Source organism: Tachysurus vachellii, chromosome 10, assembly GCF_030014155.1.
Source record: "Tachysurus vachellii isolate PV-2020 chromosome 10, HZAU_Pvac_v1, whole genome shotgun sequence".
NCBI classification, from domain to species: domain Eukaryota; kingdom Metazoa; phylum Chordata; class Actinopteri; order Siluriformes; family Bagridae; genus Tachysurus; species Tachysurus vachellii.
Genome location: NC_083469.1, coordinates 25909807 through 25936846, shown reverse-complemented (window position 1 = coordinate 25936846; position 27040 = coordinate 25909807). Strand labels below are relative to the sequence as shown.

At 44.9% G+C, this 27040-nt stretch overlaps 1 protein-coding gene across 1 annotated transcript; it reads left to right on the top strand.

Moving 5' to 3' along the window:
- Position 1: 1 nt before the first annotated feature.
- Positions 2 to 19458, top strand: setd3 (SET domain containing 3, actin histidine methyltransferase). Its single transcript, XM_060880479.1, has 13 exons — positions 2 to 130; positions 875 to 1005; positions 1098 to 1190; positions 1276 to 1424; positions 1690 to 1762; positions 2040 to 2296; positions 11364 to 11422; positions 13983 to 14097; positions 14846 to 14920; positions 15701 to 15867; positions 16838 to 16923; positions 17269 to 17429; positions 17590 to 19458. The coding sequence occupies exons 2-13, from the start codon at positions 903 to 905 to the stop codon at positions 17947 to 17949; spliced, it is 1698 nt and encodes a 565-aa protein (XP_060736462.1). The 5' UTR covers positions 2 to 130; positions 875 to 902; the 3' UTR covers positions 17950 to 19458.
- The last annotated feature ends 7582 nt before the right edge of the window (positions 19459 to 27040 follow it).

The window sequence follows — 27040 nt, the reverse complement described above, 5'->3', positions numbered from 1 at the left end:
GACAAACCAACACGTTGAACCAATCGGATTCCTAGAACGGATGTGAGCGTCGATTGACGTAGCTGTAAGTTTGGTTGCGCCGAGCTAGCAAGTGGAGAAGACTGTTAGCATTTTGGACTCGTTTCAGAAGGTAGTTTTTAAACCTTATAACACGTTTAATGGTTGAGTTTCAGCAGAAGAATGAAGGCGCTTTGTTCGTGACAGACAGAGAAAAGTCCTGCTGACGCAAAGCTACATGAGATTAAAGCTGCTGTAAATGAAACCGCTTTATTTTGATTTCTTCAGGGTCGGAAATTAAAGTGTAGGTAACAGCTGTGTGTCAGAGAGAAACACTTGTATATGGGGAGGATTTAGAGGCTTATTTCATGCGTTTATGTAGCAGGTTGGTGTCAGTGACAGAAGCAGAACAAAGCTCTCAGCTGTAACTTCACTGTTTATTACTTTCTCTGGTCATTAAAACTAATTGTTTTTTATTTTGGACACCTTTAAAACTAAAGGTGAACACTTAGTGAGTGAGTCCTGAATAGTGCTCTCTTTTTATTAGGCCTTAACATCAGTAACCTTGTTATAAACGGTTTATTTCTCTTATTTGCTAATTAACATTCTTGTAGATAAAATAAATAACATGTAATAGGTAATAAACTGGGATTCTGGTCACTCTTAAGGCTTTGTTGATGCTAATAATGGAAATGGAAATTAACCCCGCCCACATTTTCCCTTATAAGGCAACTCGGTAGGACGTATTAAAGTGTCAGAGGAGCTTTTGAACCTGTGAAGGATGAGTTATGATGAACTAAGTGACTTCACTTGCTGCCCTCTAGTGGACAGATTTCAGGTATTTTTAATTTAAAAACAAAACAAATCTCTGATTCAGGAATCTTCCCTTGTAACCGAGCTGGACGATGGGTAAGAAGAGTCGAGTGAAGACTCAGAAATCAGGGACGGCCGGGACGACCGTGGTGTCCCCCAAAGAGATGATGAATCTGATCTCCGAGCTCCTACAGAGTACGTAAATCACTGCAGCTCCTGGGTAGACTTCTCACCTGTAGGTTCTGATTTCTACTCTTTTTTCTTTTCTTTTTTCTTTTGTTTCCCAGAATGCAGCGGTACGGCTCCGTCTCCGGGAAAGGAGTGGGAGGAGTACGTCCAGATCCGCACTCTGGTGGAGAAAGTCCGCAAGAAACAGAAAGGTCTTTACGGAGAACCGGGTTGCTGGGGTGTTCTCTGTGTAGTCTTGGTGGAGACTCATGGCTGTGTCTCGTTCTTCTCCTGCAGGAGTGTCCGTGGTGTTTGAGGGCACTAGAGAGGATTACTTCCCTGAGCTCATGGCCTGGGCTGTGGAATGTGGCGCATCCTGCGAGGGCTTTGAGATCACCAGCTTTGGAGAGGAAGGATATGGCCTCAGAGCCACCAGAGACATCAAGGTGTTTTATAAAGAGTGTGTGTGTGTGTGTGTGTGAGAGACAGAGAGAGAGACAGAGAGAGAGACAGAGAGAGAGACAGAGAGAGAGACAGAGAGAGAACAAATTTCTGAATTATCGATTGATCATCGTTAAATGATCGTTTTTATTTACACAGATGGTTTTTGGGTGTCCTGCAGGTTGACTGCATTATTGTTACACACACACACCTAATTCCATGACCGGATATTTCCACTAAATACTGATCGACTCTCTCTCCCCCTTTCAGGCCGAAGAGTTGTTTCTCTGGGTTCCCAGAAAGATGCTGATGACTGTTGAATCTGCTAAAAACTCCATCCTTGGTGAGTCCACATGTCACTGTTTGACTCCTAACTAGCCAAGTCTCAAGTATCGCTGGACTTTAGCTGGACGGTTTACGTGACCCCAGAAACTGAGAACACAGGAGACGGTTTTAATAAACGTTACATAGTCCCTTATTCTTATAGGTTTTCCTTTGTGAACAAACAGCGTGTTTTATCATAATGGTGAACATGAACATGACTCTGAGATAGCGTTGTCGCTATAGAAACGCTTTTTAATAGGTGTTGATGTCTTTAACCTGCTCTGATCTGTCAACAGGTCTGTTGTACAGTCAGGACCGGATCCTGCAGGCTATGGGCAACGTGACTCTGGCTCTGCACCTACTGTGTGAGAGGGCGACCCCGGAGTCCCCCTGGCTACCCTACATCAAAACCCTGCCTACTCACTACGACACACCTTTGTATTTTGACGAGGAAGAAGTGCGCCACCTGCTGGCTACGCAGGCTGTTCAGGACGTGCTGAGCCAGTACAAGAACACGGCGCGTCAGTATGCCTACTTCTACAAAGTCATCCATGTGAGTATGAGGCTTGTTTCGCTTTCTGCACCTCATGTACCCCTTAACTGCATCGTAGAAATGTTGTGTAGCCCGTAACTGCTCGAATAGCAGCTCACTAGCTTTAAAATGAAAATAACCAGTGAAGGGGAGGCACTGTTACTACACCGGAGTTGTATATGTCGAACATGCTACTTATTGCTTCTTATAGCTTTTTTTATTATTTTATTTCTCCTCCAACTCAAAGTTCGAGCTCTGACTCTGTTCTAACACTGGAGACGTCTTCCTTACATTCGTTATAGAAAATATAACAGCTATGTTTTAGGGCAACACTTAAAGAGAAGGACAAAGAGGATCCAATGGGAGTTTAGTCAGACAGGATTATTATTTTTAATGTGTGTGTGGTGGTTGGAGTGTGTGTGTGTGGTGGTTGGAGTGTGTGTGTGTGGTGGTTGGAGTGTGTGTGTGTGTGTAGTGGTTGGAGTGTGTGTGTGTGTCTGTGAGTGAGGTGTGTATGTCTGTGAGTGAGGTGTGTGTGTCTGTGAGTGAGGTGTGTGTGTGTCTGTGAGTGAGGTGTGTGTGTGTCTGTGAGTGAGGTGTGTGTGTGTCTGTGAGTGAGGTGTGTGTGTGTCTGTGAGTGAGGGGTGTGTGTGTCTGTGAGTGAGGGGTGTGTGTGTGTCTGTGAGTGAGGGGTGTGTGTGTGTCTGTGAGTGAGGAGTGTGTGTGTCTGTGAGTGAGGAGTGTGTGTGTGTGTGTGTGTGTGTGTCTGTGAGTGAGGAGTGTGTGAGTGTACACAAACACTCCTCACACACACACACACTCCTCAGCGTGTTCAGTATTTTAACAGAAGACTAACAGATGATTCACTGATTCCCAGCTGAACAGTTGTGCGAGTCTGTGAATCTCTTACTCTGTACTTTAACTTTCTTTGTGCTACAAACATGTAGGATTTCTTTCCTCTCGACGACTCTGTGTTTAAAACAAGATTATGTGAAAGTCTACAAAACGATTACAGATGATAAAACATCACGTACCTCTCGGCTGCTGCATTAACGAATCTCCCGTCATCCCTTAGTGAAATTAATTGATTGTGTGTTAATATTCCAGATTGCAATTTGTAAGTGAATTTGTTTATTTATTTATATTTACAGTGACTTGCTTATACAGCGATTAATTTCAGCACATCTACGCTCCGAGCAATAAATATTATGTCTGTTTACGTTCCTCGTCTCGGCTATTAAAGAAGCAATAATCCGCTCTGTTCCTCTGAATTTCGCTTTCTTGCCTCTTTCATTAGATGACTGTCAATTAGAAAAAGGTAATATTTCACATTATTGTCAAGATAAGGCATCAAATATTCATGTGGAACAGTTAATGTGTTCGTCACCGATTGACGTTTTGGCTTTATTAAACGCTTTCTTGTCTTTGGCTGAACGGCTGGAGGAGCTGTCGAGTAATTAGACCGTGTTTTATTGTTTTCTCCGCTTTAATCTCGTCTTAATCTGACAAATTTGTGCCATTTTGGATACAGTGATGTACATCAGGGATGTTTTTAATTAAGAGGATTTTCTTTTCCCTCTTAGCTTATTTTACTCATCAGTTGTGTATGGAGTGTGTGTGGGGGGGTGGAGTGTGTGGATGTTGTGTGTGTGAGGAGCGTGTGTGTGTGTGTGAGGAGCGTGTGTGTGAGGAGCGTGTGTGTGTGTGTGAGGAGCGTGTGTGTGAGGAGCGTGTGTGTGAGGAGCGTGTGTGTGTGTGTGAGGAGCGTGTGTGTGTGTGAGGAGCGTGTGTGTGTGTGAGGAGCGTGTGTGTGTGTGAGGAGCGTGTGTGTGTGAGGAGCGTGTGTGTGTGTGTGAGGAGCGTGTGTGTGTGTGTGAGGAGCGTGTGTGTGTGTGAGGAGCGTGTGTGTGTGTGTGTGTGAGGAGCGTGTGTGTGTGTGTGAGGAGCGTGTGTGTGTGTGTGAGGAGCGTGTGTGTGTGTGAGGAGCGTGTGTGTGTGTGAGGAGCGTGTGTGTGTGTGTGTGAGGAGCGTGTGTGTGTGTGTGTGTGAGGAGCGTGTGTGTGTGTGTGAGGAGCGTGTGTGTGAGGAGCGTGTGTGTGTGTGAGGAGCGTGTGTGTGTGTGTGTGTGTGTGAGGAGCGTGTGTGTGTGTGTGTGAGGAGCGTGTGAGAGCGTGTGTGTGTGAGGAGCGTGTGAGAGCGTGTGTGTGTGAGGAGCGTGTGAGAGCGTGTGTGTGTGAGGAGCGTGTGTGTGTGAGGAGCACGTGTGTGTGTGTGAGGTGCGCGTGTGTGTGTGAGGAGCGCGTGTGTGTGTGAGGAGCGCGTGTGTGTGTGTGAGGAGCGCGTGTGTGTGTGTGAGGAGCGCGTGTGTGTGTGTGTGTGTGAGGAGCGCGTGTGTGTGTGTGTGTGTGGAGCGCGTGTGTGTGTGTGTGTGAGGAGCGCGCGTGTGTGTGTGAGGAGCGCGTGTGTGTGTGTGAGGAGCGTGTGTGTGTGAGGAGCACGTGTGTGTGTGTGTGAGGTGCGCGTGTGTGTGTGAGGAGCGCGCGTGTGTGTGTGAGGAGCGCGCGTGTGTGTGTGAGGAGCGCGCGTGTGTGTGTGAGGAGCGCGCGTGTGTGTGTGTGAGGAGCGCGCGTGTGTGTGTGTGAGGAGCGCGCGTGTGTGTGTGAGGAGCGCGCGTGCGTGTGTGAGGAGCGCGCGTGCGTGTGTGAGGAGCGCGCGTGCGTGTGTGAGGAGCGTGTGTGTGTGTGTGAGGAGCGTGTGTGTGTGTGTGTGTGTGTGTGTGTGAGGAGCGTGTGTGTGTGTGTGTGAGGAGCGTGTGTGTGTGTGTGAGGAGCGTGTGTGTGTGTGTGTGTGTGAGGAGCGTGTGTGTGTGTGAGGAGCGTGTGTGTGTGTGAGGAGCGTGTGTGTGTGTGAGGAGCGTGTGTGTGTGTGAGGAGCGTGTGTGTGTGTGAGGAGCGTGTGTGTGTGTGAGGAGCGTGCGTGTGTGTGTGTGAGGAGCGTGTGTGTGTGTGAGGAGCGTGCGTGTGTGTGTGTGAGGAGCGTGCGTGTGTGTGTGTGAGGAGCGTGCGTGTGTGCGTGTGTGTGTGAGGAGCGTGTGTGTGTGAGGAGCGTGTGTGTGTGTGAGGAGCGTGCGCGTGAGGAGCGTGCGCGTGTGGAGCGTGCGCGTGTGTGTGTGAGGAGCGTGCGCGTGTGTGTGTGAGGAGCGTGTGTGTGTGTGAGAGGAGCGTGTGTGTGTGTGAGAGGAGCGTGTGTGTGTGTGTGAGAGGAGCGTGTGTGTGTGTGAGAGGAGCGTGTGTGTGTGTGAGAGGAGCGCGTGTGTGAGAGGAGCGCGTGTGTGAGAGGAGCGCGTGTGTGAGAGGAGCGCGTGTGTGAGAGGAGCGCGTGTGTGAGAGGAGCGCGTGTGTGAGAGGAGCGCGTGTGTGAGAGGAGCGCGTGTGTGTGAGGAGCGCGTGTGTGTGAGGAGCGTGTGTGTGTGTGTGTGAGGAGCGTGTGTGTGTGTGTGTGAGGAGCGTGTGTGTGTGTGTGAGGAGCGTGTGTGTGTGTGAGAGGAGCGTGTGTGTGTGTGAGAGGAGCGTGTGTGTGTGTGTGTGTGTGTGTGAGGAGCGTGTGTGTGTGTGTGAGGAGCGTGTGTGTGTGTGTGAGGAGCGTGTGTGTGTGTGAGAGGAGCGTGTGTGTGTGTGAGAGGAGCGTGTGTGTGTGTGAGAGGAGCGTGTGTGTGTGTGAGAGGAGCGTGTGTGTGTGTGAGAGGAGCGTGTGTGTGTGTGAGAGGAGCGTGTGTGTGTGTGAGAGGAGCGTGTGTGTGTGTGAGGAGCGTGTGTGTGTGTGAGAGGAGCGTGTGTGTGTGTGAGAGGAGCGTGTGTGTGTGTGAGGAGCGTGTGTGTGTGTGTGAGGAGCGTGTGTGTGTGTGAGAGGAGCGTGTGTGTGTGTGTGAGAGGAGCGTGTGTGTGTGTGAGAGGAGCGTGTGTGTGTGTGAGAGGAGCGTGTGTGTGTGTGAGAGGAGCGTGTGTGTGTGTGAGAGGAGCGTGTGTGTGTGTGTGAGGAGCGTGTGTGTGTGTGTGAGGAGCGTGTGTGTGTGTGAGGAGCGTGTGTGTGTGTGTGAGGAGCGTGTGTGTGTGTGTGAGAGGAGCGTGTGTGTGTGTGTGAGAGGAGCGTGTGTGTGTGTGAGAGGAGCGTGTGTGTGTGTGAGAGGAGCGTGTGTGTGTGTGAGAGGAGCGTGTGTGTGTGTGAGAGGAGCGTGTGTGTGTGTGTGAGAGGAGCGTGTGTGTGTGTGTGAGAGGAGCGTGTGTGTGTGTGTGAGAGGAGCGTGTGTGTGTGTGTGAGAGGAGCGTGTGTGTGTGTGTGAGAGGAGCGTGTGTGTGTGTGTGTGAGAGGAGCGTGTGTGTGTGTGAGAGGAGCGTGTGTGTGTGTGAGAGGAGCGTGTGTGTGTGTGTGTGAGAGGAGCGTGTGTGTGTGTGTGAGAGGAGCGTGTGTGTGTGTGTGTGAGAGGAGCGTGTGTGTGTGTGTGAGAGGAGCGTGTGTGTGTGTGTGTGAGAGGAGCGTGTGTGTGTGTGTGTGAGAGGAGCGTGTGTGTGTGTGAGAGGAGCGTGTGTGTGTGTGTGTGTGAGAGGAGCGTGTGTGTGTGTGTGTGAGAGGAGCGTGTGTGTGTGTGTGTGAGAGGAGCGTGTGTGTGTGTGTGTGTGAGGAGCGTGTGTGTGTGTGAGAGGAGCGTGTGTGTGTGTGAGAGGAGCGTGTGTGTGTGTGAGAGGAGCGTGTGTGTGTGTGAGGTCCCCACAATCTACACTATCTATCTGTACAGTAGGTGGCAGTAGAGGGTCAATGACAGGCTGAATATTTATAGATTGATCTGTAGACTTGAAATCTAGAACTTTTGGGTTCAGTTTCTCAGTCACTGAGGATCCGGACTCTCAAAATCCCCTAAGAGCCGTTGGTTACTTTTTCTGTGCATGTAAATGAGTTTTACTTTTTATATTCTTTAGTTATAAACCTAGATTTTGTTTCAATTTAGAATTTGTTTTAAAAATCAGATTATTTTTTTCTCTTTTGTTGCTCGTTTATTTTTGTAGCGATGGTGCGAACGTGTTTAAATAATTAACAAAAAAATGTAGATAGATTATATATTAAACATTCAGTATTTTTTACTGATCGAGGATTATATGAAGTACGTATGACTTAAAAAATGACAGCAGCTTCTCTTTAATTACTCGTTTATGTTTGTAGATATTATTTCTAGAGTAAATGAGTGACGTGTATCACAGAAATGGTTTCAGCTGATTCAGGTGATTCAGGTGATTCAGGTGATTCAGCTGTTTCAGGTGATTCAGGTGATTCAGGTGATTCAGCTGTTTCAGGTGTCTCAGGTGTCTCAGGTGTCTCAGGTGTTTCAGCTGATGTGCTCGGTCAGACCTGAACCCTCGAGCAAAGTGGAGAAGTTTCACGGGAAGACTTGTTTCTTGCTTGGCTGGAGATCTGGGATTTTTTTTTTTCCTTTCAGAGCTTGGACATTGTCACATTGCCCCATTGTCGAGTGTCCTGTCCACACCACCCTCCTCCTCCTCCTCTTCCTCCTCTCCTCTTGGCTCCTCAGGTTGTGAGCCGGTGTCACCGTAATGACTGCCGTCAATGTCAGGCTCTCTTCGGAGGCGGCCGCAGATGACCGGGCTGGAAAATTAGCTTGTCGCATCGGCTTTGAATCGAATTGACCTGATTGTACCTTCCGCACATGTTGAGAGAGAGACTGACGTCCTCCCTCCTTTCCCTCCCTCTATCCCTCCATATATTCTGGCCTCCCTCTCCGATGTATATTCCTCATCACAGAGTCTCCCTCCTCCCCTATCATCAGGTCACGCTAGCGAGGCTACAGCCGTCCATCTTCTAAGATTGGCTGACTTTTTTTTTATTTTAACATATACATATATTTTATATGCATTTTCTTCCCCACGTAAAGAGGGATAGGCCATTGTCAGGGATCTCTGATGCGTATCCGAGTGCTTTTCCTGACCGCGGGGGACCAATGATGGCTGTTCTGTCCTCGCCAGGGCCGTGTTGGGGAGGGGGACCTCATAAGGTGACCCCGCTATGCAGCGAATGCAAAATAACCTTGGTGTGCTGCATCTGCCGCCGTTGATGAGAAATGAATAGGGTCCCTGCGGCACGCTCGCAGCTCCCCTGCCCCGTATCTCAAGATATTTTGCCTGACCTTCCTAGTATGGGAGAGCAAAACGAACATGTTTTTTTTTTTCTCCATGGCTGGCCTGTCCACTTTTTTTGCGGGTATGAAAATGTTCTTTCTTTCTTTTTTTTTTTTTTTAATGTTTAATTAAAAGAAGAAACCAGGCAGGATTAAGGGTCATCAGGTGATTCATCTGATAAAAGACCAAAAAAAAAAATCAATAGCAGCGAAAACGTTCTTGTACGTTCTTGTCGTTTGGTCTAAAACACGGAAGGCCTCGAGGCTCTGAGGACCCGGAGCCCTCCTGCAGTCCGGCGACCAATTAGCTTCGTTTCCCGTCGGCTCGTTAAAGAAAGCCGCAGCTCGGCGTGAGAGCTTTTTGTTTTTTAATTGATTTACGGGACGCTGCCCCCCTCCCATCCTCCGCTGCCCCACGTGGTGCCGGTGTGGGCTCGGCTGTATGATGAATTACCTCTCTCCGGTAATGCTAATGCATCAAGCGCTGGAGCTGCACAAGGCGTCCTCCTTCTGAAAACTCCACTCTCATCACCTACGCTGTCTCCAGCCACCTCAGCATCCCCTCTTTTCCATCTCTTATTCTTTCATGCTCTGTTTTTCTTCCCTCCCCACTTTCTTCCGAAGCCTGCATCGGATAATAAAGTTTGCAGAAACGGACGTGACCCGGACTCAGATCAGCGTCCGGGGTAAGCGGAGGACGGCGCCGTTTCCCCTGAGCTTCACCGCTTCATTCGGCTAATTATATACATAATCGAGTCTATGAACATGCCCGGGTGCTCCGTCTCTCTCCCTCGGAACTCGCAGGGCCGAGGATTCCATTATTCTGCGTTTAACCTGTTCTCGCTCCCCTCTGAAGGCCATGATGCGCTCCTGCGTTCGGTCCAGCTGGCTGTGAAAGTGTGAGGGGACGTCCTCTTGAGAGTTGCACTATTACTTCCATCAAAGCTCTTAATGCACTCTCTTTATCTGACAGATGTTATTTATAGGTTGTATTTCATTTTTTTTTTTTTAAAGCCGCAGTGCCGACCTCAAACCCTGCGCCCTTGCGTTCTCGGGCTGCTTATCTTTTAATGGTTGTCTATCAAAGGTTTGTGGACGTCACATCAAAGCTGGTCCAGTCCTTCAGCGCTGGCTTTGAAGGAGAAAGTCAGATATTGGTGGTGTGCAGAAGTGACCGATTCTCTCGTGTGTGTGTGTGAGGCTGGCTTGTTAAACTTTATCTGCTCCTGAGTGTGTTGCATTTTGGCTAGTGTAAAAAGGGGATCTAGGGACTGTGGTGCAGAGCGACTTCACGGTCCAACTCTGGCCTGAATCAGCATGAGCGCTAGGCTTCTCTCTCTCTCTCTCTCTCTCTCTCTCTCTCTCTTTCTCTCTCTCTCTCTGTGAGTCTATGGAGCAAGCCAGCAAGTGGTAGTACAGGGCTCAATTAGTGTCAGTGAAATTGATTAATGGGATGAGACGTGCAAGGCAAAAGTTAGCTACCACCTCTGAGTGGTTTCATTTCATGCTTATTCTACTCCGTTCCAGTCGATCTAATTATACTGCTTGGGGTGTGTGTGTGAGCGAGCGAGCGAGTGTATCCTCTAGTGTTGGGAGGTACAAATTTGTTATAAAACAACACTTTAAAATATTACTCAACCCGGCTGTAGATTCAGAGAGCAGCTTATTCTAGGTTGCGTTTGCGATGATGATGATTTCTGGAAGATTTCTGGAATCGTCGACCATAAAAAAATCGGACGTCACGTTTCGCTACGAATCGGTGAAACGTAACCGCGTCAAATCCGGTCTGTTTTTGTTGAATGTCTATACGTGGTTTTCTGGAAAACTTGAAATCTGTATAGCGATGCGTGCGGCTTCCGTAAATTCTCGCTTCTGATTGGTCAGAAGGTGTTGAATTTATTTGTGTGCGCCGCTGCAAATCAAACAAGTTTAATCTATAACGCGAATGTGCTTTTCTTGTCACGTTATTGTTTCTATAGCAACGAGCAGGAAGGAGTCTCCAGTGTGAGCACTTAGTAACGGTCAGAGCTAAAGCTGTTGGACGTTTCACACCGTTAACTAGAAACGAACGAAAATGACTCGATTGTATAAGAGGAACAGATCTCAGTGGCCCGCTCGTTGTTGATTGTTTTCCTTCACCCTCGTGCTGTTTTCACTGTTTTGTTCTTTCCTTCCTTTTAAACTGCTTGTTAATACCTGGGTGGTCATTTGGACCCGATGCGTGATGTGCCGCTCATTTGATTAATGCTGACGAGTAAATCGTAGCCAAATGTAGATGATGAATTGCTTTTAGTGTCCCGGAGGTTTGTGCAGCGTGGGGTTTCGTTTAGCAGGACGAGAGCCACACGCACAGCCTCGGGAGCACCTGGGTGGGGAGATGTATATATCTCTCCTCTCTCTCTCTTTCTCTCTTGCATTTATTCCTCTGTCTATTTTTGACTCGCTTTGCATGTTCAGGAGGTTTTTATGCTATGGAGTTAGACCTCTGCATTCTTTCTTTTTTTTTTCCCCCCCCATCTTTCCCCTGTCCATGACACAAGCTGCAAATGAGCCCTTGGAGGGAGTGGGTCTGTTCCTTTAAATGTAGATTTCTGTGGCACCGGTGGCTCTCTGTCACCCAAATTGATGAAGCAGATTTATGACGGCTACTGGGCACAACAAATTAAGTTGACAGTGATGTATGGGGGGCTAATGCCACGATGATCCCACAGTAGCACCGCCGGACGCTCCTTCCTCCTCTACACTCTTGTTAGGATGTGTTAGAAAGCCACATAATGAAATTCCACTGACTGATTTGTGTGTGGTGTTTTTTTTTTTCCTCCCTGTCTGTCCTTTTTTTTATCCTTCCTTATTTTTCTTCTTTCCTCTTCTTCGTCCTTTCTACTCGTCACCTTCGATCCCCAGACTCATCCCAACGCCAGCAAACTGCCCCTGAAGGATGCGTTCACCTTTGATGACTACAGGTTGGTTTGTCCTACTGTGTCCCAAATTTGAGCATCTCCACTGTGTGTGTGTGTGTGTCTGAAAGTGGGGGAAGAAAAAAAAAATTCCAGGGTGGTTGTAAAGGTAAGAAAATGGCCTCTTAAAACGAGGCGTTTGTTCTCCTTGTTCTTTCATTAGCACCAAATTATCTGTGAGGGAATAATTTATCACTGGTCCCTTTTTATCTTCGGATTGTTGAGCATGATGCAAGCTTCTGCTCCCGCTGGGCAACGAGTGAAAGGAATGAAATAGCATCTTGTCACGGTTAATGAATCCGTCTTCGGTAGCTGCGGAATTTTTGAGAATTTTACTAATTATAATCCAGGTCTTATCAGCAGAGGTACGCTGCCAGGTGCCGAACGTTTTGGTCTACAGTGTATATAACGTCGTATATAACACTAACCGTAGCTTTATATTCTGGAGAGTATATAATATTTTATCTACTGTAGCGTTACATAACTCTACAGTATATAACGCAGTACATAACACTATAGTATATGAAGCTATAGTCTAAATTTCTACAGTATATAATGCAACAGTTTGTGTGTGTATATAAAGCTACAGTATATAACGTGGTGTATATAAAGCTAAAGTATATAACAATGCTAGTGTCAACAAAACGATTTAATAAAAAAAAAACCTATAACCTTTTGTCACCTTTAATTAACACACGTTACGTTCTATAGCTTTATATACGAACATCCTGATACAAACGAAATCATTGTTCTATAAATGAAGTAGCCAAAAACTAGTTTTATATTTAGATAAATATATCTGTAAATTTATATATAGACGAGCTTTAAAGGTGGGGTCTCCGTTGTTTGAAAGCCGATGTTGACGTTTGAAATCACCAAAACAAACACGCCCCTAACCCAAATGGGTGTCACCCCTGTTTTGATAGCTCCGCCCCACACATACATACGTAACCCAGACAACTATTATGGCGGAACCTGCTGGGGCGGCTGGCGGAGGGGATATTTTTATCAGTAAATGAACACAATGAGTAATACTATGGTAATACAGATGTGTGTTTGTAGTACTGTGTGTTGTAGCGTGAAAGGTTTAGCTCCGTTTCACGCGGAAGACGTTCAGTTCTCTCCAGCGCTGGAAAGCTGATCCTATATTAACACGTGTCCTACTTCTTACCTTATCGTAAGCCTTTCTTCGCTTTCTTTCTTTGTTTTAATCCTCCATGTCAATGTTAAAACCGCTTGTCACACATGCGCACTGAACACTCTCTCCGCCCATATTGACAAGACACGCCCCTTTCTGCTCATTGGCTACACGTTAGTTTTTGTTTTGTTTCGCGGCTCAACGCAGTTTTCTGAAGCGTTTCTCAAACAACGGAGACCCCACCTTTAATATGTCAAATCCTGTTAAAGCCAAGACGATCACTACACTTACCAATATTCATGTAGACACACAAACAAACACACTTTGAAGGAATAATCTAAAAAAAAAAAAAAAAAAAATGTTTGTAAATGTAACTTACTTTGATCCTTCTGCTGGTGGTGAAGCTTCAAGTATTGATTAACTGTTGTGTGTTTGTGACCAAACCGCACGCCCTAAAGCTGTAATGCACCCAATATGTTCGTATGAATACCTACAAGTTCCCCACGAGTCTCTGTGTGCAATTCGTCCAAGTTCTCTGGTTTCCTCCAGACCCCTAAAAACATTCCAGGAGGTGGATCGGAGACTCTTAATCGCTCTTAGGTTTGCGCGTGTGTGTCGCTAGCGTTCCACCACCTTGAGTGTGATGAAGCTCTTGTTGAAGATGATCAAATGCTTCAAAGCAGAACTTGACTCCACCACGTGTTGTCGATACGTTACTCAGAGACAGATTTTAACGCCTTCAAAAAAAAAAAAAAGTCTGAAATCGCTGAAACGTCTGAAATTGTTTTTTTATACTGCTCGAACCGATTTTAGTCTATCGCAGTTGTTTTAATAGCTGCTAATTTCCAGGCCAGATATTATAATTCTGACAGTCTCTTATTTCCACATCATCTGTTACCAGCAGGACGTCTGAATGTGGGGGGGGAAAAAAGGGGATATCAGACATTTGCTCCAGAGTTTGCATAAATTTACATGAGAGTAGACTCGGGTGTGTGAACTTTGATTGATCTGCTTTAAATAGTCTCGTTATCAACGAGTTACTTGCTATCTGGTTTGCGGATTACCGACTGAACGATTACAAAATCTCCTTCGCTTTCATCCGGTTTCCAAGTCGGACCGTAACGTTTAGTTCGACACGATAAACACGCTGATACACACGAGTTCCGTTTCGCTTTACGACGTCGTCGTCGCCGTCAATGTCATGATCCACATCTCGAATCGGAGTCTAAGACAAATAAGACTCTTTATTCAAAGTATCTCACATAAGCTACCATAATGTTCGCTTTTTTCAATCAGGACAAAATACATGCAGTAGAATAAGAGGAGAAAAGACGTGTGTGTGTGTGTGTGTGGGGGGGGGGGTAGCTTTACTAAATGCCTGATGAGTGTTTGATGTGATAAATTGTATTTATTGTGTGTGTGTTGTAGGTGGGCCGTGTCGTCCGTGATGACCCGTCAGAACCAGATCCCTACAGAGGACGGCAGTCGGGTCACGCTGGCTCTCATCCCGCTCTGGGACATGTGTAATCACACCAACGGCCTGGTGAGTCCAATTTCTTTCTCTCTCTCTTTCTCTCTGATTTTTTCCTTAGGAGACTTTTCTATGGTAGAAATAGAATATGGAGAATTAAACTGAACTCTCGCTCTAGTGTAGCACTAATCTTGAGAGTGAGTGAGTGGTGTCTTGTGTCTCAGGCTGTTGTGTATATACGTGTATCCCAACACACGTATTGGAGGGGAAAAAAAAGAAACTTGAACATAATGTGCTTTTCCTGCTGATTGTACCGGGATCTCCAGGGATATTTTATTTCTATTTGAATAATTTGGCTTTGATTGCGTTCAGCGCCTCACGCCACAGAGCAATATATGGCTTTGCGTGGGGGGAAATGCGTTTAAACCCGGCGCTGAATTTCCTGATTTGGATTGCTGAAAACGGGAGTTATTAGGACGCTTAATGAAATTGCTTTTTAGAATTCCCCCGGTTAAGGTTTAATAAAAATGCATATATATTATTTTTTCTTCTCAGTAATAATCTTGTTTATCGTGAAGTTGTGACAAATTGGCTAAGTTTTATTAAATTTTACAAATTCCTTTTTTCTAGTCAGTTGATTCATGTTTGTTTTTATGCTTTAATTTACTGGGCGATATTTTAAAACATGTTTAAGGATCTTAACGCGATCATTTCCGCTTGTGCGTAAACGGCTCGGCGAGTTCTTTTTATCGTCGTAAACTTTGCTGCTTAGTTTTAACACTTTACGTCCGGTTAAGCACTTTGTTTCTTTCCTTTTCAGATTACGACTGGTTATAATCTGGAAGATGACCGATGCGAGTGCGTCGCTCTGCACGACTATAAAGAAGGCGAGCAGGTGAGATCTGATGCTGTTGTCGCTGAGAGAAATGCTCCACGGCTCATCGAGCGATATTCAGCCGTCTAATCGGATCAATATGCAAAGTTTACCCCACGGCTGCAGAAACGTTTTCCGGTTACTCGGGACGAGCTTATCGGCCGTCGGCCATTACAGGGGCTCGTGGGCGATATCGGAGAGAAGGGCAGGATACGCAGGGTGGACTCCTGCCCTCCCAAACTCCCCATCTTCTGTGAAATGTGAATTATTTGATAAGATTGGCAAAGGCAGCTGAGGGAGGGAGAGAGGAAGAGTTTGTTGTGTGGGACGCACACTGTGGTGTCTGAGAGATTCTCTCTGTACCAAGCTGTTTGATCCCTGATTTAACATCACTCGCACTCTCTTTCTATCATTCCCACTCTCTTCTATCTGTAAGTGTTCTACAGAGAGGGACTACGTGAACAGGGTGTGGAAATGCAGGGCTGATACGATGCGACGGTAAAGTTATCTTCCGTCTCATCCTGCAGGGATCACCACACGCTGTGATTTCAGCGCTTGGAGAACGTTTGGCTTTCACGTGTCCAGACACATTTAATGAGCCACAGCAACGTGTCCATGCTCCTCTTATCACTTGTGTTATAACAGTCTCACCATTTATCTCTCGCTGGAAGTTAAAAAACAAAAAAAAAAATTTTTACATGATCCATTTTCTATAACAGCAGCCCTGACAGAAGCGCAGCAACAAATCATGTTTAGGACTATTTTAATTCACCAAAAGCTCCTTTGTTTCTGCTTTCTCAGATCTACATATTCTACGGTACAAGATCCAACGCAGAGTTCGTCATCCACAACGGTTTCTTTTTCGAGGACAACGCACACGACCGGGTGAAGATCAAACTGGGAGTCAGTAAGAGCGAGAGGTTGTATGCCATGAAGGCCGAGGTGCTGGCACGTGCTGGGATCCCGGCGTAAGTAAACAGCTAGTACTAACATGAAACTCCGTATTATATTCTATTATTAAAATTAATTCTGATAGCGGGGGCACGGTGGCTTAGTGGTTAGCATGCTCGCCTCACACCCGGTCCAAAGACATGCATGGTAGGTTGATTGGCATCTCTGGAAAATTGTCCGTAGTGTGAGATTGCGTGAGTGAATGAGTGTGTGTGTGCGTGTGCCCTGTGATGGGTTGGCACTCCGTCCAGGGTGTATCCTGCCTTGATGCCCGATGACGCCTGAGATAGGCACAGGCTCCCCGTGACCCGAGGTAGTTCGGATAAGCGGTAGAAAATGAGTGAGCGTGAATTCTGATAGCTTGAAAAGCATTGTTTAGTTTTGTGATCTTAAATTTAAGAGATAAAGAAAAGCTGTTTTTGGGACGACTTGTAATGCAGCTGCTGTGACAGATGACGTTGTCACTAATTACTTAATGATTATATATTACACTCACAGTTGTTGGATGATATTTGGGTGAATGTGCTGTATGTAGCAGTGGCGCTGAGTGTGTGCTGCGCTCAGGGTTCAACTTTTTCTCTATTGGATGAGTTGTTTATGAAGTTCGGGGCACGGGGTAATCGAATTGCTGCGCTGCACAGAAAGCGCCGTAATGTATTTGTGCTATAATATCGTTGCCCGGGCCGCCTGCGTATTGTCACATTGATCAAGCTGTCAAACACGTCACCTGTTTGACACAAAATTACCTTTTGATTCGGCACAAATGATTCGCCTTCCTTTTTTCTATCTCCCCTGACGTTTGATTGTTGGAATCGGAGATGAAAAGGGAGAGGTTCAATGCCCTTCAGTAATTAAGCACTAAATTATGAATGATTTTTAAAAATGCATCGAGTCGTCGCTTCAGATCAATCGGTCGTCACGTGACTCGGATGATAGAGTTAACGAGGTTCGATTTAAAGACTTACTTTGATCCTTTTATCTCCGCAGGTCGAGCGTTTTCGCCCTGCACTGCAGCGAGCCGCCCATTTCGGCCCAACTCCTGGCCTTCCTGCGTGTCTTCTGCATGACGGAAGGTAAGAACGTGACACGACTGTACGGGAAATACTGAACTATTCAAAAACGTGTAAGAAGTCATAAATCCTGTAGAGTAAAGCCCACGTGTCCTTGTGGATAAACGTCTTCTGACAAACACACAGCCCTTTCACAGTCATACTTTACATTTACGACATTTAGCAGACACCCTTATCCAGAGTGACTTACAACTGAGGGTTAAGGGCCTTGCTCAGGGGCCCAGCAGTGGTAGCTTGGTTGACCTGGGGTTCAAACCCATGACCTTCCGATCAATAGTCCAACACCTTAACCACTGAGCTACCACATCCCGTCATTTACATGACGTATGTACGATTATCTCATTTCAGAGGAGCTCAGAGATTACCTGGTGGGTGACCACGCCATGAACAAGATCTTCACGTTAGGGAACGCAGAGTTTCCTGTCAGCTGGGAGAACGAGATCAAGCTGTGGACGTTCCTGGAGACAAGAGCCACGCTGCTCCTCAAGACGTACAAAACCACTTCAGAGGTACAGCAGTAGCACGTTTATTACCCGTGTGTGTGTGTAGACATTTGTATATAAAATCTCACACACCTTATTCCTAACTAAAAGCCCCTGTGAATGAGCCGTTTCTATAGAAACCTATGGTGTGAGTTCAAGCGACCAACATCTGTGGTGTGTGTTTCAGGAGGACAGGTCCATGCTGCAGAAATCTGACCTCTCGCCGCACTCGCATATGGCCGTAAAGCTGCGTCTGGCCGAGAAAGAAATCCTGGAGCGTGCCGAGGCCTGCGGCCGTGCCAAGCGCTTGCACTTCCGGAAGAAGCTGGACGACGGCGCTCCTCTGCCCGTGTACGAGGAGAGCGACATCGCACTTCTGGAGAATACCGACGCCAAGCTGCCCATCGTCTTGCGCCAACTAGAGGAGGAAGAAGAGGACGAAGACCTGAAGATGCCGCTTCTTAACGGGGCACGAAAGGAGACCGGAGGAGAGACGGCAGAATCGAGCACGCAAAGAACTGAGAAGACGTCCAAAGATTGGGAATAGCGTCTTTCGGCTCAATTGCGGATTTCTGCTCTTTTATTTATTTTCTGTTTTAAACGACTGACGAATAGAAGTGAAAGCAATCGAAACTAAAACAGCAGTCTGTTACTTACAACTTTTTTTTTTTTTAATATAGATGAGAAGATTTCAGATGATGTTCTGCTGTTTCTTTCCACATTTAGAGTGCCACACTTTTTGTTGTTGTTGTTGTTTATTTGAAGCAGGTGGCTCAAAGACTGAGAAACGTCATCATCTTACCTGATGTTCGGGGGTTCAGCGTGACTACATCAGAACGGCGGCGTTGATCCTAAAGGAGATTTCCCTTTACCTAAAGAGTAGCATGTTTAGTGCTTGGAGCAGAGACTAGCTTACATCCACACTATGTTTAAAGAGGCAGTTACTAAAGTTTACTGTTAAACACAAGGTGAAACAACAAAACTAACAGGATCACGTAATATCAGTAAATTAAAACAGGAATGTTAGAAAATATATATCTATTCATGTGTTAACTTGTCAATTACCAGGTTACATCTAGTTAAATATAAACATTATGGGTAAAAAAAATAAAACCTGTCAGTTGGTTTAGAAGCTATACAGTTGACTGAACGCATGTTTCTTCGGTTAACGTTTAAATCGTATCTTTGTTAACATGTTACTGATCACGTTTAAAAACGAATCCTAACATCAAACACTCAGCGAGGCTTCGCCGAGCCGTCGGCTAAAAAAACGCATTCGTTTTTATTCACAAAACTCTTACTTTAAAAGAAAGACACGACGCTTGTTCTGTTAATGCGTTTGCTAGACAATCATTTTTATTTTTTTTTTGCTCCTCTATTACCTGAAAAGTCCTGGTCTTTTCAGAAGGACTTTATATAAAAAAAAATTAAAAAAAAAAGGACAAAGAAGAAGCTGAGAATGGTTTTTGTTTTGATTGCACTTCAGAACGGTCAGTATATTTTTCGGAAAGTGGAATATTTTTGTTTGCCATACTGTGATTGAACCTTACGAATGTTAGACGCTAGCGATTACTTTACGATTACAGACAAATAGTCTTACTACGAATGTATAGATGAGAACGGGACGAGTGTAGAGTGCACGCGACTTCTTCCATGATAAGGTTGTTAACGGTTTGTTTACATCTGTGTCGGATTTCCGCGCTCAACACTTACAAGTTCCAAATATTGTTGTTTTTTGTTTTTCCCTAGAGCGCATCGCATTCGTTTAAAACGCCGCTCTGTACGACACGACTTTAAAACACGGATCTAATAAAAGAAATGAAACCGTACGATACTCGACTCAAAGTGATGCTAATTTTCTACATTAGAGTTCAAAAGAAAATGCTAAAGACTTCAGTATTTTAAAATAGTTCTCGTACTTTGCTTTGAAAACGTTCCCGCTGGAGCCAGATGAATGTTGACGGATCGCAAATTCCAGATGTTTGGAACGTTAAAAACTGTTTGAAAGTTGAAGAAAGAGATGCTAAGCTTTAAACAATAAAAAAGACTCACCGAAGCCTGATGTCGTTGTGTTTGTTTGTGAAGGATGACGAACTCGGTGACCATAGAATACGTAGATCTGGAGGGGGGGAGGAGGGGGGGGGCAAGGCAGGTTAATTAAATATCCTTATATTTACTGAACTTACAAAATTGATGCTGATGGAATAATTTTTTGGTTAACAGACAAAAACAAGAAGCACCATTTGATTAAATTCTGGATTTCTCGATTCTGATTGGTCAGAAGATTAATGCGTTTGTTGTAAGACATTTCTATAGCAACAGCTCATTCGCAGCCATGAAAAAAAAAAATGTTGACTTCAAAGGCAAAATAGTGTCTTCTCTTAAGTAATGTAAAGCGAAAACAGGAAGTAAGTTTTACTTTCAACAATATTAAGTGTATAACAGTAACAGGAGGAATAATATACAGTAAAATAAAATAAAAAAGACGATTTATTCCACAGCATAGTCGAATGCTCAAACCTGATTGGTCAGAAGTCACGTGTTATTTTTTAGGATTGTGGCACAAAGTCGTTTTGGCCGTAAAGTGAAAGACGCGCCACATAAAATATCAACAGTAGACGGATTAAAAAAAAAAATTGTTTTCTCTAAAGAAAATAAGGAAATTAGTGGCAAGAAGTGTGACATTATAAAACATGAATGAAGCGTTGTAATCACCGTGGCGTAAGCGAACACCGCGCTCCCTACATGGGGAAGCAGCATTCCACTGGTCACATTATTATTTTTAAATAACAGCGGTCTCAGTCGTAGGTTATTCTTCGCTAACGTAACAAAACAGCTTTGTTAGCAACGCTACCGTCACAGTGACGTGACCGCTCGTACAAAATAGACTTTTTGTATTTTGGAGCCACAAAATTGTTAAACAAAAAGGAAGCAGATTATCTGCTACTCACTTATTAGCTTTAACGTCCTGTGTTGCTACATGTTCTTCATCATATTAGTCGAAAATCGTTCGCATTACACATGCGTATACGCCGGACACTGCTGGAAGTCTCCTTGATGTTTTGTTTAGTGTTAAAGGATTTGAGCATCTGTATCTCAGCTCTTCCTCAAATCCTTTCTTTCTCTCGGTGTCCTCGGAGGGTTCCATCAGGAATGTAGAGAAGCCTCTTGGGGAAACTCTTTGTGATGAACGGATTAAAATCCCACACAGATTTCACCTGGAAACGTCTGGAAACTACCCAGACTTCCGTTGATGATGATGTAAGGTCACTCCTCTGCTGTTTTCCTCCAGTGATAAGAACAAGGGTTTGGATTTTATCTAATGTACTTTTGCCCCTTACCACCATTACAAATTTATAAAAGAAACATTATCTTGAATCATTTAATTCGGGGCAATTAAATTTTGAAACATTGCATTCATTATTTATGGGATTGGAGATAAAAAAAACCCTTTAATCCTTGAATAGATTATTATAATGGGCAGAAGGGTGGGCAGTGGTAAACGGGGGCAGTGCCGAACTTGTCCGGTGTGGTTAGGATCGCTCGTGTCGCGTCTGAGAGCAAGGAGCGTGCGGCGCTTTCTCGGCCTGCGCCAGAGTAATATGGCTCATGAATAAAACACTCGCTCTATTAATGTACAATGGATCTGAGTGCATTCGAACGGAAACCTATTGTCATGCACGTATTTACCAATATGTCATGTCCTTTGTCCGTGAACGAAAAACCGTCGCGGTCGGAGGTTCGAGGTCAGCGTGGCTATTTCTGTTTTCCGAACCTGACCTCCGATGAAGCCGTTCCCAGTTTTGACAAAGTGCGATCTGACAGCTGAGCGAAAGGGGATTTTTTTTTTTTTTATATGGAGTGAATTTACACAAAGTCCACAGCATCGTGTATTAATGGAAGTTCTTCTGGAGTTCAGGGGCAGTTTGGCACAGTGACAGATGCTCACGTAATAACTTTTGTCTTCTGGAGTGACTTTATCCTGGACATGATTACAGACGAACATGAATCTGTGCAAGAAAACCGACTTGAGCGGCTGTAGCAAGTGGACTGTATGAAACTAAATGCTCTTGGGCTCAAGTTACCGGAACGTCTTCTCGTTGTCCGATTTTCAGCGTAGGAACAAACAGCGATGCTTACGAGCCTGGGTGTGGCGGTGTGACATCACAAAAACAGAACACTCAGTGAAAAATAAATACGCGAGCAAGCAAAGAAATAAAACAGATTCATGTATCTTTATTTATAGAATGATGGATGTTTTAATCTCTTAGATTCTCGATTTACAAACTCCTTCCCATCACAGAAGTAAAGCTGTACTCCATAAACATCTCCATACATCAGACCATTATTAGGATGGCGTTAGGTTACCACTGTGTTACAGCTTCCTGCTACCACGTAACTGCCAAATTGTGAGGAAAATAGAAACTTTGTGTGGGTGCAGTTTTGCAGCAGAGCACATATCAGAGTGCGTGGGATTAAACTAGTGAATTAAACTAGAGAAATTGTCATGTTTACAGGGAGGACAGTAGTAGCATGACCCTTAATAGCAGTGAAAGTGTTAAGGCTGTCGCAGCAGCCACACGCAGGTTTGAGAGTGCTGCAGGCGTTTGCAGCCTTCTCACAACTCAGATCTTTGGGTCTGTAAAGGTGAGATGATGTTGGACTGTACGCTGCCTGTGGTTTCTGGGCAGACGGTTTAAATCGTTCTTGTGCTAACGGTAATGTATAAAAAGCTCTTGAACTGAAATGGCACCTGCTAACTGTTTGTTTGAAGTGGTTGCCATTAAGCTGTTGCATTTCCTCTTGTCTCAGGCTCGTTTTTTTTTTTCTTGAGAAAAAAAAACTTTTCGGAAGGTACGATTCAGTCTAAACATCCACTCTAAATGAGAATTGCTTTTCTATAACGTGTGTGAACTTATATAAAGACTGTAGATCAGGTGTGTGTGTGTGTGTATATGTGTGGGGGAAAACAACGTGTATGTGGTTAGTAAAAGCTTGTGAGAGAGAAGAGAAAGATAAAAGCAGACATGAATATATGTATTATACATAGACACGTACAACCATCCAGAAAGAATCTTCCATTTGTTCATTGTAAACAATCCACCATCACTTCATCTAACCATACATTTGGCCAATTGTCCCTTCATCCACCAATTTAATAACCTATCCATTCTTTAATCCACCTTCAGAATCAACCAACCAACCACCCATCCACTCAATCATACAGCCCTTCATTCATCCTTCAACTCTCCATCTAGCCATCCAACAACCCAGCAGGGTTAGTAAGCTTTTATTACTACTTCATCGATTCTGCTGAAGTTCTTTGCCGTTCCTCACCTATAGGTTTGCTGCATTCACAGCATTAACATCATCAGGTCCAATGCAGAAGGCAGAATTGTATGTAATCATTATAATTATACCACCACCACCACCAACAATAAGAAGAAGAATACTGAATGATGTACGCAGTGACTTAGCGTTTCTTAAAACTAAAAAAAGGGAGCAGGATTTATTTACTAACAGGAGCACCTGCTCTTTTCTGAACTAATACCTACACCAAAATGAGGGTCTTTTCCCAGCTCACAGAGTGTATCTGAAGTTACGCCTCCTAACAGCAGCTCACGGTGAACTACTCCCAAGCAATTTTCTGCGATAAATTAGCACTTTTTAAAGCTGTGCTTGTTTATGCGCTGCAGACTTTACTTGGGTAAATATTTGTTGGATATCTGCTCAGAGAGACTAGCCTTCAAAGGTTTTGATTTTTGGCATCGCGTGGCCTCGAACTAACATCTCTCGGCTAAAAGCAGCCCCTCTTCTGCTCCCCACTGGCCCGAACTGTTCTGCTTGAAAGTAGCAGGAGTTCAAGCTGCTTTCCTATTCCTTTTCAGTAGCATTTAATTTTTAATCCCGTTTAAGGCGACTGGAAATAGTATTTTGCAACAGTGAAATGATTTATAATTCATGTCTTGTCGTAGCTAATGCGGCGGCATTGTTCAGAAGTCGTCTTGATGCGTGGTAGAACGTGAAAAGTCCAAGTCATGCAACTCCTCATTCATGCAAATGCCGTGGCACCTTACATCCACTGTAGACACCGATACATAAAAATTCACCCTGTACTAGTCTTGTGCCCTTCCAATGAAATGCGCTCTTCAACATACACGTCTCACCCCTAAGGGGCAGGTGTTGCTCTACAATAGCAGCGTTTTGTTGCCGTTTTGTGGCTGTTTGTTGCCGGAATTTTGCAAATCGAGGACACAATTCTTTAGACTTCTTGGTGATGACTTGAAGCTGTTGGTCAGCGTAGGTGCAGCTACAGCTGACAAACATGTGAAACACAACCCTATAAAACACACAAGCTTTTGTAGAATATGGCACTGGTTAAAGTAGACAGGCGTGGAAGAAGGTGAGGCAGCGGTATGAAAGCCTCCACCTTTGAACAAAGGCACTTGCTAAACTATTCCCGGTTCTCTGTATTAATACCGGGTGTGTTTAGGTTCAGCAGGAGTCTGGAGTATCTCAAACACTATCAAGTTTCTAACACTAACATGAAATCGTTCCTATTTCAAAAAGGGAGTATGTTATAAATACGGAATCAAAACCTGCCACACGAGCCATCTCATGCAATAAGAATCTGGAACACGTAGGGCCATCTATAGTGTAGTATTGGGGGGGATGGAGTTGCCCCGAAGAAACCTCGAGGGGTGGGGGGTATGTGAAACGAGAGGCTACGTGACCGTGACAGGCTTCGTCCATCCCCGCAGAGTTGTTAATCCTCGTTCGCCGGCACCAGCACAAGAGAGGGGGACATCATTCTCTATTCTCGCAGGTCAGAGTAGGAACAATTAAGTGTGGAGGGCGCGGGGGGCGCCGCCGAGCACCGGCCGACAGTTGATGAATGTGCGGGCAGGCTGCAAGTGACAATATGCAGACAAGCGAGATCATTTGCAAATGGATGCAGGGAGACAGAAAAAGGGTGAGGGCTAGACAGAGTGGGAGGCAAAGCCAGGGGGAAGGGGCTTTAACCCTTTCTGGGCACGTCTTTCAAGGAGAAAGGAGAAGGCTTTGACAGTATCGATGTGTCATTTATTGCTGATGCAGAATCAAAAATAAATGGTTTACAAGAAAACCGAGAGATCAGCATCTAGCGTCGCGTTGAGTTTCTGATGTTCAGATGAGGCCGCGGTGGCGTAAAGCCTCTTCAAACTCGGCATCGTTTGTACTCCGAATCTGTAGTCGTGGATGAGAAAACCCCTCTTCCCGTGAAGAGCGGATAGTTAGGTTGATGGGTAAAGGATGATCTGAATAAAATCAAAGCCCATTAGCTTGCTAGTGACGGAATAAGGAGCGGCGCTAGTGAGTCAAACCTCCCATTAATCATGCTCTCTTGTGAAATGTTAATCCGACAGCATCTATATTTAATGCCGGCAAGACGCAAAAACCTAAAGACGTACTTTATGGTCTGTCAGCGATGGAGTGGCCTTAAGTAGTCTAATGTGGAACAATCAGTTTATTCCTGTTTAACTCTTTTTTTTTTCTCCTCAACTGCTAATTTGGAAAAAAAAAATGCTCAAAAACGTGTGTCCCTCATTTGTATGCGTGTACGTTTGCCTCAGCTCCGGCTTCACGTCCATGCAAGATACATAAGACACATAATACTGTCCTTGAGGGCCAAACCCTCCCCCATGATGAGCGAAGAAAGAGAAGGACAGGCAAATGTGGCAGCATGCATAAAGGTGGATGGTAGGGCTAAAACGCATGCTCGAATAGAGTCCACGCATGAGACAAAGGCGCCGCCGGCCCGAGTTCCTCCTTCACCTCTGCAGCTCGTTAATTGACCTCAGAGCATAAAATGAGCCGTAGACTGGAGCTTCAGTTAAAGATCTGACGTGTAGATCAATCACGGCGTTGATCCTAACAGTCTTAACAAGGTGCGTGTCTGTGACTCGGAGGACGTCTCGGGCACCTCGCAGTCCCCTCTCCCTCCCTGTCAAAACCCATGGAGTTCTGCTGAACCGAGCTGTTTCTGCTCTTCCGGCAAAATGTGCAAGAACAGTCGCCGATCGTTAACGCTGATCGTAGAACTTTCTATAACACCAATGACAGTAGAATCAGCTAGCAAGCGACTTGTTAATACGCTTGGTCTAATGTCATTTCTATAGTAACAACTTACATGTGTTGATATATTGCCATTGTCCTGGAAGAGATATTCATTCAGCATTTATGGAAGAATTCTCAAGTGCTGGCACTTTTTAAACAGTCAGAGGCAAAGCTGTATACAAGTTTTCCCACATGGGAAAGACTTTCCTGTTTCTAAGCAAAACGATAAGCTGTCTTAATTATAATAAGAAGGGAAAAAGAGAGAGACGCTGATGAAGGAAAGGCTATTTATATCTGCTATGACGAAAGTAAGAACAGGAACTGATTTGTTTCATAGACGTTACACGTCATTAACGTATATAAACAGATTTTAAGAATTAATTATTGGCAAACTGCAGTGGTATAAAAAATCACAAGTATCCCTTCTGGCAGAACCGCCAGAAAGTTGAGGGGGTGGAGTCGTACCTGATTAAACTCCTCCTACTTGGGTGAAAACAAACCAAAAGTACTGAATGAGCAAGTTTATTGTTCAGGTCTCATGAGTTAGGGCTCGGGTTCAGATTCAACGCCTGGACTTTTGATTCTGTGGCAAAATAGATCTAGGACTAAGATATATTTATATAAACATAAACAAATAATAATATATCCGTTTTCGTCACTTGTATTTGAATTGTGTTAATACAGAAACCGTCCATCCATCTCATTATTTAGGTCCATGAAAAAGAAAAAAAAAAGAAAAAAAAAAATCTATCGCCTTCGCTTTGCCAAGCTGCCTCGTAAGGGGGGAAAGAAAACTCAGTCAAAATAAAATTACATCGAGACAAACTAATATGGCATTTCATTTTTATGAATAATTAGTGCCGTGAAAGTCCCCGGTGGCCTTGCCTTGAAGAAGATCAAACTTCTAATGCTCTTAAAATTGTCTGCTATTTTTTTATTTATGGGATTTTTTATATACATTGTTGTTTCTCGATCCCTTGAAAATACTTCATTGTATCTGATGCGGTCTTCCTGTAATAGAATTCTGGCTGGTGTTCAGAGCCTCTGCAGTCGTCGTTCCTCTGTGCTGTGTGTTTTTCTAATAACTGAAGAGTATTACAATCTCTACACTCGTACACGGACAGGAGGAGGGGTAAAATTCATTTGTGTCCATCTCCAGATCAATATATATAGGAAAAAGAAACAGAAAAATCACGACAGAGCAGTGAGACAATATTTGGAAGTGAGGGGTTGTTTTTATTTTTGACTCGCGCGTGAACAAAAGAAGTCAGCGAGGGCGTGTGGAGATGTCCCTGCTTTACGGTGTGCACTTCGAGTCCTGCTGGCTGTTCCCCGTTTCATCATTAACCATCGTTTGATCTTTCACAGTCACGATGCCATCTAACCTGCATGTGTTTAGCAGGAAACCGGAGAACCTGAAAGAAACCCACGTTACACACTGACCTCAAGCTCATGACCCTGATCTGGTGAGCTGGCGAAGCTGCTCGCTGCACATTTTTTTAGTACAACAAAACTCCATTTATATGGAAATTGCATTAGAT

Bases quoted from the DNA above. Each gene is read 5' to 3' on its own strand.
- setd3 (XM_060880479.1), top strand. From the start codon at position 903: ATGGGTAAGAAGAGTCGAGTGAAGACTCAGAAATCAGGGACGGCCGGG. The intron at 1,006-1,097 runs GTACGTAAATCA...TTTGTTTCCCAG, and splicing joins GATCTCCGAGCTCCTACAGA to AATGCAGCGGTACGGCTCCG. The intron at 1,191-1,275 runs GTCTTTACGGAG...CTTCTCCTGCAG, and splicing joins AGTCCGCAAGAAACAGAAAG to GAGTGTCCGTGGTGTTTGAG.